Genomic DNA, 17589 nt, shown 5'->3' with positions numbered 1-17589 from the left:
ATTACATAAATATGGGGGAGGGGTGAAAAACATTAGTACATCATTCCCAAAATCCTTGGTGTGGTACATTATGGCTGTAGTTGCAGATGTGAACATTTAATTAAATTTTAGAAAATAAATTTTGTTGATTTGTTTGCGTTGTCATCTGTATACTTTACATATTTTAGCTGCTGTCTACAGGTTCCCCTTCCTTTTTTTTTTTTTCACAACCCTTTTCCAATTTATAAATTAATTTCACTTTTTAGTTTTCCAGTGCTTGATTGGAAAACCTAAAACCCAAATGTAAACTTTCTTTACCAAGTACAACTTTATAACACTTATTATATTTTTTGCAATTACAGGAATTGCCCACAGTATGAGTCATCTTTTGTACAGACAGTCATCACTCTTCCTGATATTCCTGTTCATATTACTCCAATATATTTGGAACTTGAATTACCACCACATGGTTGGGTTCGCACTCCCTTAACTATTACATATTATCTTCACAACAGACTACATTCTGTACAAGATATGGAGCTTGTAATTGACAGTAGTGATGCCTTCATGTATGCAGGTAACAAACAGGTAGGATTTTTTTTAAATTTTTAAATCTTATCTTTTTCAGTACCCTTCAGTAGTAATCAGGGTAGTTAGTTGCCTACTCAGTACCACACTCGAGCATACATTTTACTAATAGGGATTTTTTTTTTTTTGTGAAGTTATAGCATCATTTGTGTTGGGACTTAAGCTGAAAATGTGATATCACATCATCAGAGATTGTGCTACCCTGAAAGCTAACACTTAGAAAAAAATATATATGGTGTTCAAAACCATAAATAAAAGTGGTAATTGTATTGAATAGTATTTGCCTAAGGTAAGGAAAGCTAACACGAGAACCACAGCAAACTTTGGGGAAACTTACTGGACAAACTTATTTCCTGCTACCGCAGTTTCTCCCTGCATTCTTGGTAAACAGATGGTGTGTGTTATTGGTAGTGGCAGTAGAAGTTGATAACTATGTATTGATTAGTTTTTTTCTCATTATTAAAAGCAGATTATTGGATTTCATGAGTGGGCAGAAATTTACTTATGGGTACACCCTCTAGATTGCATCAGTCTTAGGGTGTTTATCCCCCCCCAATTCCTGCTGTTTTAAAATAGGAAAACAACTTCTACTGCCACTACTGATAACATACTACTGTACCATCTATAGAAGTCGTTTTCCTATTTTAAAACAGTGGGAGGGGGGAGATAAACACCCTAAGACTGAGGCAGTCTGGAGGTGTACCCAGGGCGCACTTTCTGTTGGTTGCTTTCCCTTCATCGTTTTAATAATAAGTAAATAGGAACAAAGAGAAAATTCTGAAAATTTACTTATGTATTATATGATTGAAGATTTTAGTGAAGGGGGAACACATTTCATCAAATAATGTAAAAACCCACACAATTCCAGCTATTGGGATTATTGCAAATGCAATAAGATCAAGTTTACTACCCATTTATAATTAAATGCACTAACAGAGAAGCCCTGTAAACTGGAAAGTGCAAATTGTAATTGTGAGGCCCTAAGCTAGACAAGCTACAGCTTAGGGCCTCACATTACCAGGGACCTCCGCATTAGTGTAGAAAAAATAATAAAAAATAAATAATTTATATAAATAAGGAACATAAATGAACATGGGTATACAAATAATGAACGTGAGTATACAAAAACAATGAAAATTATCGTTATTATGATAGCCTTTTTGCTTTTCTGCTTTTACTTGTCTTAAAAAATTTATTGCAGTATACTTTTGGTTGTTTTTACAATGCATGTCTATTTTTGGAATCAATAAATTATGAATGTGTCAATGGTAAGCGTCAAATCAGAGATTGTTTACTTACTTACAGGAGAAAGTGGGGAAAAATGGGTAGCTAATCTTTTGTCAGACAGTTTGCTTTCAGTGTTTTATGTTAATATGTGTGTGTTGATCTTGTTAAAGTGGGCAAGACTTTGAAAATAGTTTAACAATAATATACATGTTATTACAACGGTATTATTTAATATAATAATTTCTTTATTTAAATTGTGAGGTGTGTTAGAAACATTTTATGTAACATAATTTACATTTAAAAATAATCTATCAACAATAATAAAATAATCAATTTGATAATCTAAATAAATAATTAACTCGCATAATGTCATTCACAATATTGTAATAAAAGCAATACAGTAGTTAATTTTTATTTACTAAAATTTCAAAATTTTAATTTTTTCATTTTTTTACTTATCTGAAATAAATTTTTCTTAGGATTAAAAATGAAGAGAAGTGTTGCAAGCAGGTATCAAAAGAGAAAAATAAGAAATTATTACAGGTTAATTTATCTAGTTTACCCAAAGTGGACACTTATTAACAGTGGACACAAATAAACTAAGATTCTTTTATTGAGAATCGACCTGGCATTTCAAAACCAACTATTCCTACAGATATTTATAGTGCATTACATCTAATCCTGATATTGCAGACTATAAAACAGACACTATTCCTATAGATATTTTTAAGGCAATTACATCTGATCCTGAAGAGGTACAGAGGATTCATTAGACACATATATTATATTTGTGTGGTAAATATTTAAGCTCTAAGGTTAAAATAACACTTTAACGGTTAGTGCATTCGAAGAATACAGAAGATTATGCAGCGGTTAATGCCATATGAAAGGAGTGTAAATTTGAAATACAGGAACGAATATTTTAAAACCTAAGAAATGTATTCATTGGGGGATAAGACTGTGCAAATCAGCATGAAATAATGTTTATGGTAAGGAAACGTTGCATGCTTTATGGTTTGGGAGAAAATTATTTTAATATATATACAGTCTGTCCTCGTATAGCACGATAGTTGTGTTCCTAGAAACCCTCGTGCAATGCAAAATCGTGCAATATAAACAACAGGCCCTATGGGAAAAGTGGGGTTAGGTGCTGACCACCCAAGATTGAACACACATTTGGAACCAAAACATTACCAAACACAATAAATAATCGGGTAATTTTAATCGTTATAAAATACGTAAGTATTTTATAACGATTAAAACACGTAATAAAAAATAATATTTTTATTATAATATAATAAATAATAAAAAATATTTATTTTTTTATTATTTATTATATTATAATAAAGTATTTTTAGTATTTCCACTTGCAGTCTGCCAAACCCCATGTACTTTTTCTGACAGAATCTCAGATATCTGTTGATTCATCTACTGCTCATCTCAGATGCCCAAATTATTCGCTGTATGATTCCTTTCGCCTCAAAGGTGGTACTTGTGCATATGTCCGTTCTGATATTCCCTGTCAGAGACTTGGCAATTTAGAATCTCCTCTCTTTGATCTTCTCTGGCTTAAAATCTCTCTAACTCATTGTGTCAAATTCATCTGTTGTCTCTACCGTTCTCCCAACTCCACTAATCACGTGGAGCTCTTTGACTTCCTCTCTTTGCAACTTGACTTTCTCCAGACCAACTTTCCTAACAGTGAAGTAATTTTCCTTGGTGATTTTAATGTTCACAACTCCAGCTGGCTTCCGTTTTCTAGTCATACCGACCCAGCAGGTCGAGATGTTGATGCTTTTGCAATTACTAATGACCTAACACAGATTGTTCATTTACCTACAAGAATACCGGACAATCCTAATCATACAGCCAATACGCTTGATCTTTTTCTCACAAACAACCCTTCTAAGTACACGGTCGAAGTGAGAGGTCCTTTAGGCACTTCAGATCACAACTTGGTGATTGTCTCTTCTCCAATGGAACCTTTATCTCATGGCTATTCCCAACCACGTGTTGTTTGGCATTACAAGAATGCAAAATGGGATGACCTGCGAGACTTCTTTTCTTCTTTTCCTTGGTCGGATTACTGTTTCAAAACTTCTGATGTCAACGTTTGGTCAGATCGTGTCAGTGAAATTATTCTTGCAGGAATGGAATCCTTTATCCCACACTCCACTTTAAAATCTCGTCCTTTATCTAAACCTTGGTTTTCCAATAAATGTGCTAAGGCTGTCCAAGAGAAGAATGTTGCATATCGTAATTGGCTTGTTTCTAATTCTTCAGTTTCATTTTCTGCCTACACCAAAGCTCGCAACAGTTGCAAAGCAGTTATTAACCAGTCCAAACTAGAGTTTGAACAGGCTAAGACTAGAAAACTTGCTTCTTGCCCTAATGGTAGCCGAGCATTCTGGTCTCTTGCCAAAGCTATTGGCCGCAACTTTTGCCCATCTTTGCTCCCACCTCTGTCCAAACCAGATGGTTCTGTTGCCACTTCAGCCAAGGATAAAGCTGACCTGCTAGCATCCCATTTTTCTTCCAGCTCATGTATTAATGATCTTGGTAAAACACCTCCCACCATTCCCAACACGCTCCATTTAATGCCTCCTGTGGTCTTCTGTCAAAAGGATATCAGAAGGATTTTGATGAATCATGATACTAAGAAAAGCTCCAGGTCCTGATGGTATTTCTCCACTTGTTCTCAAAACCTGTGCTCCTGAACTTACTCCTATTCTTTGCCGCCTTTTTTCACTTTCTTATTCCAAAGGTGTTTTTCCTTCTGCTTGGAAATTTGCTCATATCCAGCCAGTTCCTAAAAAGGGTGACAAATCCCTCCCATCCAATTATCGTCCCATTGCTATTACTTCTGCTCTTTCTAAAGTAATGGAGAAATCAATTAACCGCCAACTCTTAAACTACCTAGAAACCTTCCGTCTGATCAACGATCGCCAGCATGGATTCCGTCAGTGTCGATCCACTGGAGATATTCTGGCTTATGTTACCCATTTATGGACTAATTCAATGGAAAGGTTCGGTGAAACACAAGTAGTTGCTCTTGACATCTCAAAGGCTTTTGATCGTGTTTGGCATAAAGGTCTTCTAAACAAGCTTCCATCTTATGGTTTGCCAACTGTTTTTAGTAATTGGTTATCCAGTTTTCTCTCTGATCGCTCACTGAGGGTGATGGTAGATGGCTCTCTGTCTTCTAACTTCTCCACTAATGCCGGTGTCCCCCAAGGTTCAGTTCTTTCCCCCACTCTTTTCCTCTTGTATATCAATGACCTTCTTCCATTGACTGGAAATCCTATCCATAGTTTTGCCGATGATAGCACATTGCATTCAACTTTCCATTTTGAGAAACCTTGTCCTGCTCAGTCAGCTTCAACTTCTCGAAAATCTGCTACCAATTCCTTAAATGCCGATCTTCAGGTAATTCTCCAGTGGGGCAAAGACAACTTAGTTGATTTCAACCCTTCTAAAACTCAGTCTTGTCTTATATCTCGCAAAAAGGATTCTTCTACTCCTATGCTTATCTTTAGTGACACTCCAATTTCTAGGCAAAAGGATATATCTCTTTTGGGGATTACCCTGACTTCTAATCTCTCTTGGCACAAGCACATTACAAATATTGCTTCCTTGCATCTAAAAAACTTGGTTTTCTCTTTCGCTCTTGGCGTTACTTTTCTTCCAATCAGCTTCTCACTCTGTATAAATCGCAAATTCGCCCTGCCATGGAATATTGTTCTCATATCTGGGGTGGTGCCCCCAAAACCTCTCTCCGGCTTCTTGATTCCATTCAGAAGAGGGCAGTTAGGTTAATTAATGATTCATCTCTAACAGAGTCTCTCCACTCGCTTTCTCATAGACGCACTGTTTCTGCTGCATGCCTCTTCTACAGATACTTCTGTGGGCACTGTTCTTCTGAATTGGCTTCTATAATTCCTGCTCTCTCTTTCAAAACAGTCCGAACACGTGCCGCCACCAGCCAACATCCATTTACTGTCCAACTTCAAACCCACAGAACCAACTTTTCATCTTCCTCATTTATTCATTCGACTGCTGTTTTCTGGAACCCCCTTCCTTCATACGTATTTCCTGAAAATTACAGTCTACAGAAGTTCAAGTCCAATGTCAACAAATATCTTCTTTCGTCTTCTTAACCTCAACCCAAGCACGGTACTAAGTACTATAGGTTCTAATACCTCTCGTGTTTGGGGCTCTCATAAAAAAAAAAAAAAAAAAAAAGTATTTTTTAATACTAAAAAAGTATTTTTTACGAATAAAATACATTTTATTCGTAAAAAATTTAATATATTAAATAAAATAGTCATAGTAAAATGCTTACGTATTTTATTACGACTATTATAATAAAATGTTGCTAATGCTTTTGCTTCTATCGTAAGCAAACTTGTTTTTTGTTTGATTTTCTATCCAAACAGATAGAAAATCGAAAAACAGATAGAAAAGACAGCCGTTCCATCTCTTCCAATTCTTGTGTCTTAATCTAATGGATTTTAATTACACTTTGAGTTGTTCCCGCTATGAAAGTTTTTATTTTCTCCGCATTCTTTGTAATTTTCGGCGTTGCCTCATTTAGGTCTGTAGCACGTGCAATATCACATGGTCTTTCATTTCGCTCAAAGCGTTTCACAATTTCATATTTTTTTCTCTATCGACAGAGGCGGACTGGCCATAAGCCTTACCCGGGAAATCCCGGTGGGCCGGAGGCCGGTGTGATTTTGGCCATAAACCATAGTATGAGGCCACCATAAATTTTCCCGGGTAAGAATTTTTGACCCAGTCCACCTCTGTTTATCGATATTGCTTTTTTTTTTTTTCTCTCTGAATCTGCAGTGTCTTCGCCAGGACGCTTCCTTTTCACACCTTTTAAGTATTTTACTCATTTTTAAAGCACAATTACAAAATGAGGAGGCACCCTTAATACACATAAACAAAGCTGCGCGCGTGTAGCAACTGAATAAACAACACCGTAAAGGCCGAGATACACTATTAACACCTCACATTTTACTTTCTGGGGGTTACTACCATAAAACAATAAAAACAATTTCCAGTTGCGTTTCTGCTAGTGGAATCTGTTATAAACTGGTCGTAAACTCGATCTAATTGCAATTGCAAATTATCGATAGCTGGAATTGTGTGGGTTTTTACGTTATTATGGTGAAATGTGTTTCCCCTTCACTGATATAAAAGGCATAAATACATTTTCTTCAGTCCTATCGTGTTGCGTTCAGTTGGGGTGATTCCACGTTCGACTGCCATTTCTTGTAAACACGAAGGCGAATCGTGCATAAGCGAATTCGGTTCGTGTTATATAAGATATCGTTCCCCTATTTATAAATCGTGTATGATCGAATTCGTGTAATGTAAACACGTGTTATACGAGGACCGACTGTATTCCACATAATTAATTGGAAATTTTGGACATTAATTAGACATTGAAGAAAGAAGAAGAGGGATCATAACATCACCTTATGAATAAATTAATTGACTAAGATATAATAACTACTTGTGCGAATCTAATGAATAATATATATCCGTTTGTATATGTAGACGACCTCTGAAAACAAGGCGAAAACCAGTTGTAATCAGCCCTCTGCAATAACCGGAACTCTACTGTAGTCACCTTTCCTCTTCAACAGTATCTCGTGGAATGCATGATGATTCTTCCTATGATTAAAGCTTGCCCCTTTCAAAATTGGCCATGTGGTAGGCAATGGCATACGAGCACATTATCTGATGACACAGAGACCATAACAAAACCAACTTCAAAAACTGCTGTTAAAGGAAGAGCTGCAACTAGGTGGAAGGATGGGCTCAGTGAAATTTTGGGTGTGACATTTTGCGATGCCACTCATATAGCACATGATCGATGCAGTTGGAGGAATTTGTTCATGGCCACAACAGCTCCTCGGGGAACTATGTGACTGGAAGAAGATCTGATCCTGATATTTCAGACTATGATACAACAAAATATCTATACAAAATACAACGATGAGTGTCTATGGACTACTTTAAGGATAATATCTCGTTTTGGATTCAAACAAGAACTGTTGACTGTCAACACTGGAATTATTCATTTGAAAAATCAAAACAAATATTTAAAAATCAAGTAAGGTATTGCTCCCAAGGACTCTTTCACTCCACGAAAATTAATGGTGAAAAGTTCAGTCGAGAGTAGCTAGTATATTCTCCATCAACTGGATGTGTCTACTGTTTTGTATGCAAGCTTTTTTCAAATTCAAGTTGCGCTTTAGCCAATGATGACTTTAAGGATTGGTGAAATGCTGCTCTAATTAAACAGCATGAGAATTCAACTGATCATAGAGCAGCTTTGCTTACATGTTTATCAAGAAAAGGTGGATAAACTTTAGATTCAAAATTTAATAAACAAATTATAAAAGAATAAAAATATTGGAGGCAGGTACTTCAACATATTGTTGCAGTTATATCTACTTTGGCAGAACAAGGATTGCCATTTCGAGGTGATGACGAGAAATTTAATTCACCTTGAAATGACTACAGGCATTCCTCCTCCCAACCCCATCCAATAATTGGAGAGCAGACTGCTGCACTATACTCTGCCTCTATTGTGCATTTATCCAATCTAAATTAGATTTTTGATCCCAGGTATACACATCAGCAAGAAACACCGTACTGCAATGGCTTGACAGTGACCCCCCCAATCCAGAGTTCATATGTCGAAGCAACTGAACCTCCACTGTCACTCTGATGAAAGCATTTGCCACTAAAATACACTTTTAAACTGAAATCCCTGCCAAACATTCCTACATGGACATCCATGTTCGAGACATAATGGGAAAATCTCTATAACACTCACCAGACTTCAACTGTCCCTTTGGTACTCATGTTCAGGAGAATTGAACATCATGGTAGACAAAGTTGCCACCACCACAACTGCCTCCACCCTGGCATGCTCACGAAACATCATGTTACTTCTCCATTAAAAATTGAGGTATGGCCATCACCCCATCTTCTGTCTGCCAACTACTCTGTGTTGCTCAACAAGCCAAATACTCTTCACTGATGGCTCAAAGACAGAGTCATTACCATCATTTCCATTACCATCTTACCAGATATCATTATATCCGGGGAACCTCCCCAAGCATATACACAGCTGAGTTGTATGCTATAGAGTTAGCCTTGTTCCACATTAAAAACTACAAGTACCAAAGGTGTATACTAATTCTCTATGAGATATACAGGGATGAGATATACTACAGGCTTTATCAGGGATGAAATAATATGCATAATTTTAAAACTTTTGGCCACAAGGTGTCGCTTGCTTATTTTTCGTTAGCTTATTTTTTAAATTTAGCTTGATTTTGTAAGTTACAACTTGCTACTTACTCCTACTGCTATCGTAGCAGTGTTTTTGGCCAGAATATTGTAGTGTAACCAGTAGCTCAGAAGAATAGTAGGGTTTAAATTGTAATAAATAAGTATTTTGAAGGGTTTAATACTGTTTGGGCATATATTTGTATTTTTTGATTAGTTAATGTATTAATTTGTGTTTTACAAATAGATTAAATAGGCTTAGTAGTGTTCGTTAGCTTATTTTTTTGAATTTAGCTGATGACTTTGTAGGTTACAACTCACTACTCTTACTGCTATCATATTGGTGTTTTGGTTGGAATATTGTAGCGTAATGAGAACAGGTTTTTTTTTGGATGATGCTATATAAGCTTGATTTCTTGCATCATATGCCTCTACTAATGCTAAATATCTCCTTGGCAGTATTGACTAAAACACAATAGGAAGCCTCCTTACTTAGATATGTTATGAGATGATAACATCTCATCCTGTATGATTAAACCTCTTAACACAAAAACCATTATGTAACTTTGATACCTTGCCTAAGTAAGACTTCTCCTTTTCTGCAAATCTCACAATGTTATTGTTTTTTTTGTTTTTTTTAGGAGCATTAGCAACTAAAGCCACATTGATCCAGAGATATGCGGTGGTCATACCCTGACCTTTCCGCATCCTCTGTATTTGGTGGTCACGGGCTCGAACCCTAGTCTAATCAAGAAGCATGTGCCATGCACTGCTCTGCTCCTGCCCGCCTGGCTATGGAGGCCCCATCTCACAATGTTATACAATAATGTTATAAACTTTATTTCAAGACAGCACATACTTTGTGTTATTCTTCTACTGAGAATTGTACTAGATCTCCTGAATTGTAGATACCTAGATCTCTAAGAAAATTCAAATTATCTTACCCGAAATCTTGTCTGTTGCTTCTGAAAATGAATATGCATAGGGCCTCCCTTTCTGCATAGCTAACAGCAAACCAGAACAAGTCAATGAAGCCTGCCAGTGATGAATAATGCTCCTTAATGACATCAAGGAACTTAATAAAATTTTTCAGCCACAACTTTGCTTCACTGAGAAGAATATCCAGTGTAAAAATCAGAATAATAATTACTATAATTCCTTGGAATTTACTAATACATTTCCTCTTTTAGATCAAGTACATCCAATCTTTTTGATTTTATATATTTACTCTCCATCTTTTCTATTTACTATACAACTTCTAACCAATCATAACAAGGCAAGTGTTTTTCATAATCATCCCCGTCAAATGCAGTGATGATTTTACAAAACACTCATTTTGATCACTTACTTTGATGTCTTAATTTCTGTGCTGATTCTAATGGAGGCTTGTGTGTATTTTCTAGCAGTAACTATTTAATATTAGAACTTTCTCATTACAGTAAGTATAATTTATGTGATTAGTTTACAATCAATATTCTAACTATTTTACCAATTTTGTAATCTTTATTTTGGTTCAAGGTAAGTAGGTGACTTATAATTTTAAAGTATATAGTGGTTACAAACCAAAACCAAACTATTTTCGCTCTGTTTTTATAGAAATTGTATTATGTAGAATTACTTTACTGCTTTTCTTTTAAGAAAGTAAGAAATAAAGCATGCTCATTTTATATGGTTATTATTTTTTTATTTAAATAGATTCACTTTAAAGTACCACCAAGACAGAAATACAAGCTTACATACAATCTCTATCCATTAATGTCTGGTTTTGTTCCACTTCCAAAACTAAGACTTGTTTTGAATCCTGGCACTTCTGGAGCTTTGTCATTAGAGGAACTTGTACAAGATATGGTTTCTACACATGTCTTAATAATGGTATAGCTGAATTCTAATATATATTTATTGTGCCATTTAGCAATTGGTCAGAATGAATGTTACACTTAAGAAGAGTATTAGATTATTTTTTTATATATTATAAATAACTGTTTAAGATTACCACATCTATTTGAAGGGAAACTGGTGAAAAAAATGAAATCATTTTGCTTAATGGAATTTGATTCTAGTTTTAATAGCAGTTAGGAAAGCTGTGGTTACCATATTCCAATGTATAAGTCATCATAAGTTGAATTCTGCTTTTTGCCTTAAAAATTTGTGATTAATCAATCATAAAAAATTGTGCTCAATCAAATTCATTAAGCACAAATTAAGGTCCCATATAGTCTGATATTATATCTTATGACCTTAATACTCTTAATGGCCTTAATATGTTGACTGCCTGAGGGGAGAATGAAACTTCTCCATGCTCTTAATGGAAGTATAGAGAAGTTTAGAGTATATATGTACTCTTAATGAGATCTTATTATACTTTTATATTCACCATATAAGTTGACCCTCTTTTACTATCTTTTGCATCTCACAGAGTGCTGTATTAAAGTAAAATTTGCTTTAGAAGCAAGCTACTTTTTATTATTGCTACACTTTCTTTTAAAGGTTTACATTGGACATTTTATTACAATGTGCATTAAACTGTAAAAAAAAAAAAAAAAAAAAAAAAGCAAGTGTATAATTCCTTTATCTAAGAGATCATAAAACTAAAATCTATAGGCATAGATGATAATGTGACATTGCTTTTACTTATGCTTTTTGAGTACTTGGGAGGCTTTGTTTATGTAACAGCTGTTCTTTATTGCCTGTTTAGTACTGTAGTTCACATTGGTTTCCCTTTAAACAGTGCCACAGTTGTAAGGGCATTTGTTATAATGAGCTGACAACCTAAAAAGTTTACTTTTCAAGAACGTGAAAAATAAATCTAAAAATGTAGGTCCCAGAGAAGTCCATGAACTGTTTTTGTTGGATGAAGATTGTTGCACTTTACTGTGGGAGCCAGAATATTTCCATTTGTGGAAACACACTAGCTTTACTGTGTTTCCCACCATGCAACAATAATTGCCACTGCAATGCTTAGCACATTCTGTCACAATGAAGCAGTGAAGAAATCTGAAACCCACACAGGTATTCGGTATTGCTTGAAGGAATGAAACATACTTTACTATTGGCCAAATAGTTTTTACCATTTGCTAGATGTTTTCAGTATTGCACTAACAATCAATTAAATACAGCGATACCCCGCATAGCACTGATAATTGGTACCAAAACTATTCCTTGTTATGTGAAACTGTGCTGATTGAGTTATATTATAATTTTAATTAAATGTGTACCAGAGAAACAGTCTATAAACAAATTATAATAAATCTATCAACAATTTGCTCTCAATAGCCAATTAAAAGGATTTGAAATAAAAAATATTGCAAAAATTTTATTAATAAAATGTAACATGAGAGATGAGAAAAAAACTTTATTGTTTATTTAGTTATTTCAATAATGAAGTCTGGCGAAGTTGTCTCTTCTTTTTCTCTGTGTACAAGTCTGTAGCATTGAATCCCATCTTGTAAAATTTGCCATATCTTGATGCTGTGTTCAACATTTGGATCTCCATTCATAATTGCCCCACAGGCCATGTCAACTCCCCAGAAAACTTTCTCCAATTCTTCTGTTAAATTCTTCGGCAATTGTCTGAACTTGTGATTTAAAACCAGCAAAATCATATGCCAAATGGGGCAAAACATGTTGCCAAACAGAACGCATGTTATTGACAGTGATTTCTAACCAGATGTAGATATATTTTTGATCGTATTTAAAGGGGTAAAAAATAAATTGTGAAATGAAAAGTTTGAAATGCTATCATGTCATAATGGAGTTATGAATACTGAACACTGTTGCACGTTGCCGCTGACTGCCTGAGGGGAGCTATTGGCACATGTGCATGTGACACTATAGAGCTGGCACCGCAGCATATATGTACGCATACCTAGGATACAACAATGCAGGTTATATGTAGAGTGTGTGTAAGCTATTGAATGAGTTTTAATATGTACAGTAACTTTTTGACTTAATCTTAATTGAAAACCATGTTATAGTGAAATCTGCTGTTTGAAGCCATGCTAAGCAAGGTATTACTGTAATCCTCAGTAAAGAAATCACTTTATTTGATCAGGAGGAAAAGTAACAGTAACCTTCTTTCTTTTATCCTTTTATTTATATATTATTACTAACCAATTTCTGCTAGGTCACAAAGGTGTCCACGTGGCGGGGGCTGGTAACTTGGAGGGGAAAAGGTCTCCCTTCCAGAGTGAAATGGAGCAAATAGTTTCCAAAATCCAGAATACCCCTGGGTGTACAGATGAAACCCTAACAAGGCAACAGCAAGAGAAGCCTGGTTCTGTTACAGCAAAATGTCAAAAGACATTTGATGTAGACAGAATCCGAACTCCAACTTTCGTGATAATTCATTCAACTCAAGAACAGCTGATTGGAAAACTCTCCATTTCTAGTGCAGAAATACCTAGAAAGCACATAGGTATTCCCAAGACAGTTCACTGTTTAAAATCAGGACCCCTACTGATTGAAGTTGTCACTGCCTGACAGTCTGAACAACTACAAAAACTAAAACTTTTTGGTGGAACTTCATTTACCGTTTCACCACACGTTCAATCAATCTGTCAGATGAAGAACTGGAACAAGAACTACAAGTTGGAGTCATCAATGTAAGGCAAATTCTAACAATGGATGATATACTAGTTCCTACTCGGAACATAATCCTCACATTTGACAATCCCAAACAACAACGATGATCAAAGCAGGTTACCTTAACTGCAGAGTTAAACCCTACATCCCAAACCCATTATGTTGCTACAAGTGCGAGAAGTTTGGGCACTCACAGCCAGTCTGCAGAGGAGCAGCTGCCTGTGCCATGTGTGGATTTACTGCACACACTAGTACCAACTGCATAACCACAACACTAAACTGTAAAGAAGCACATCCAGTGTATTCCAAGAGTGTGCCCCCTTTGGAAAGGTGAAAAAAGATTCAGCAGTACAAAACTGAACATAATATAACCTACCAAGAAGCTAAAAAATCCATACCAGTTCTGAATACTAACAAGCCAACTTATGCCCAAATAACCATAAAACACACATCAATTGCTATGTAAATGGAGGTAACTATACCACCAAGCAAATCACTAGCTGAATGGGCACAGTCACTATTGTCCCCAGTACCACCACACCAAACGAAAATCAAACAAATCAAAGCTATAAATATGCTGATTGCAGTACAACCAGATGCCATTCAACAGCAGAATATCTACCACTCCTGACTCAAACCAAATAGACTACATGGACTCAGAAGATTATTTAAACCAAGATGAACAGGTTTTAGAACTGTTCACTGATGAGGAGATGGATAACCTTATTTTCCAAAGAAGGGGAAAGGTAAATTTGAGCGATCTAAACCTTCAGTCCCTTGAAAACAAATGCACTAAATGCAAATAATGCTTCCTTCTTACAGTAGAGCTGTAAAGGCTATTGTAGTAATTTGACTGACATCTGAGATCTCCTTTCGCAATATTGCCTTCTGTCTACAGGAAACCGATCTAACACCAAATGTAATTGTTTTCCTTCGGAAATACATAATACATTGACAAGATCGTGTTGCACACAATCCGAAAAATCTTGCATATGGAGGGTTAGCACTGATAATAAATTATCAGATACCTTCAAAACCAATCCCATTAAAAACAAACCTTCAGGCAGTTGCTGCACAAGTAAATGTTAGCTTCAAGTTAGTCTCATTATACTTGCCACCTAACCGAAATATGAGCCATGCCGGCTTAGAAGAATTAGTGATACAACTTCTCAAACCCTATTGCATCCTAGGAGACCTCAACAGTCACCATCCGTTATGGGGAAACTATAACCTGGATGAGCATGGACAAACTATCGAAAAAGGTTGTCAGGGTTGTTAAGGACACTACTGACGCTATGCTGCTGCAACAGGATCTGGAAAGGTTGAGCAGATGGGCTGAGAGGTGGCAAATGAAGTTTAACATTGACAAATGTAAAGTACTACATATGGGAAACAGTAACCCCAGAGCGACGTATCAAATCTGTGGTACAATATTGACAATGGTAGAGAATGAAAAGGACCTGGGGGTAATTGTGCAGGCAGATATGAAGTTCTCTGAGCAGTGCAGATGGGCTGCAAGAGTAGCTCATGGTGTCTTGTCAATGATATACAGGAATTTTTCTAGCAGGGATAAGGAGGTGATTATTCCTTTGTATAAGGCAATGGTCAGGCCACACCTTAAGTATTGTATACAGGTCTGGAGGCCTCATTTCAAGAAGGATGTAGAGCTGCTGGAATGAATATAGAGAAGGGCAACAAGATTAGTGAATGGAACAAAGGGTTGCTCTTACGAAGAAAGACTTAAGTTTTGCAAATTACAGTGTCTGGAGACTAGGCACCGGCGAGGTGATCTGATAGAGGTGTATAAAGCCTTGAATGGTTTGAGCATACTCAATGCCAATGGGATTCTTCCTCTTGCTCAGAATAATCACCTGAGAGGGCATAAATTCCAATTGAGGAATGACAGATGTAGGATAGATGTGCAGAAATTTGCCTTTAGCTAGCAGGTAGTTAGTTGGTTGTTATTTGGTTTTTAGGAGCATTAGCAACTAAGGCCATATTGCTCTGAGATGTGCGGTGGTCATTCCCTGACCTTTCCACATCCTCCATATTTGGTGGTGGCGGGTTCGAACCCCGGTCTAATCAAGAAGCGTATGCTATGCACTGCTGCTGCTCCTCCTTCCCACCTGGCTACGGAGGCGCCGTAGTTGGTTGGTGGAACAGACTTCCATCCCATGTTGTGGAAGTTGATAGCATAAATAAATTTAAGGCTCAGCTGGACAGGTATTTTGAACGAACGGAGGGGTGAAATGGGAGTGGGTTTTTTTTTTTTTTTTGGTGATGCTGCATAAGCTTGATTTCTTGCATATGCCTCTACTAATGCAAATGAAAAATTACTTGATCAACACAATCTAATAACTCTAAATAATGGAGCGCACACTTATATGCATCTTCCTACAGGATCTACTTCAGATATTGATGTCTCTCTATGCTCAATAGCTATATATTCTCTATTTGGTTGGGCTATTCACAGCAATCCACTGGGCAATGATCATTATCCTGTTATATGCTGCATTGACACAAGTATTTCCTGCCTTTCTTACTGAATTGCCAAATGGGACTTTTTCAAAGCTGAATGGGACATGTACAAGCAGCTAGCAACACTAGAAGAAAAGCATGTCCAACAAACACCCATAAACCTGGCAGTAGAATATATATCTAACCAAATACTGCAGGCAGCAGACAAAGCAATTCCAAAACAAACCACAAAAAATTGGGCTACTCAAAAATTATGAATGTAGTGTAGCTAAAAAACAGAAGAATGGAGCATGGAACATCTTCAGGAAGTTCCCAACAACAGCAAAACTCATTTGTTTTAAACAGGCAAGAGCAAAGGCAAAATATGTTAAGCAGACTAGCAAAAGAGAAGTATGGAAGTGTTTTACTTCCACAATTACAAGAATTGCAAAAACCCAAACAATATGTGCCAAAATACAGTGAATGTATGCAAAACATCCACTCGATAACTGTCCCATGCTCACTGTCTATGGCTCTGATATTACAAAACCGGAGGCAATTATTCTTATTTTTCTTATTGGATCAACAACAACAAGGCAATCAAAAAAGTTAGTACAGCCAAAAATTTAGGTATCTTTATTAAAGAATCATTTTCCTTTGATGTCCATGTCTCTAACATTGTGAAGGTAGCTAGCAAAAAACTAGGTTTCCTGAAAAGAATTAACTGAGACTTCAATCAGTTGGCACTTTTCATCTTTCTTTACAAAAGCTATGTGAGGCCAGCCCTAGAATTTGCCTCACAGGTCTGGTCCCCACATGTTGCTTACCAAAAATTAGAAATCGAAAATATTCAAAAAAGAGCAATCCAGTACATTTGCTTTAAAAGTGGCCTTGAATACAATGAGAAATCCTACCAAGAGTGGTGTGTATTCTTTGTACTCGAAACGCTGGAAAAAAGAAGAGATAAAGCCGACTTACTCCTTCTTAACCAGCTGTTAAATGGTACCCTGAATTGCCCTCATCTCGTCTCACAAATAAATTTCAACGCTCCGACAAGAGCGTTAAGAAACCATCCTATGCGAGAACAAATTATGGATACTACAACTTCTACAATAGGACTGCAAGATCAATGAACAAAGCAAATATGGAGATATTTGACGCCCCCAGACACTTCAAGATGCAACTGAAATTGCTAACCTCATCCGTTACCTGACTTAAAATGGACTCTTCTTGCAAGTTCTAAGACTCTTATTGTGTAATGTGTGTGAAGAAATACCAGTGCTCTGCCTTACTCCTACCTGTTCACTTAAATAGGAAAGATGAGTCCTACTTTTATTTATTTAGTTTTATTTTATCTGTATATTTCAATTCGCTAATCTTATGTACATTTACTTTGGGAAATGTGTACTCCAAGCTTCTGCTTTGAAGCTGTGTAATAATGCT

At 36.3% G+C, this 17589-nt stretch overlaps 1 protein-coding gene across 1 annotated transcript; it reads left to right on the top strand.

Moving 5' to 3' along the window:
* Nucleotides 1-341: 341 nt before the first annotated feature.
* LOC150074665 (trafficking protein particle complex subunit 11-like) lies at nt 342-14435 on the top strand (the record flags this gene model as incomplete). Its single annotated transcript, XM_090389504.1, has 3 exons — nt 342-567; nt 10804-10980; nt 14277-14435. Coding segments are annotated over 3 exons (562 nt in total), but the record flags the coding sequence as incomplete, so codon positions are not given.
* Between the last annotated feature and the right edge of the window lie 3154 nt (nt 14436-17589).

Source organism: Mastigoproctus giganteus, unplaced genomic scaffold, assembly GCF_048544385.1.
Source record: "Mastigoproctus giganteus isolate SK-2022 unplaced genomic scaffold, ASM4854438v1 scaffold_130, whole genome shotgun sequence".
NCBI classification, from domain to species: Eukaryota; Metazoa; Arthropoda; class Arachnida; order Uropygi; family Thelyphonidae; genus Mastigoproctus; species Mastigoproctus giganteus.
The sequence above is the reverse complement of the archived record's forward strand: the minus strand, read 5'-3'. Positions and strand labels throughout refer to the sequence as shown.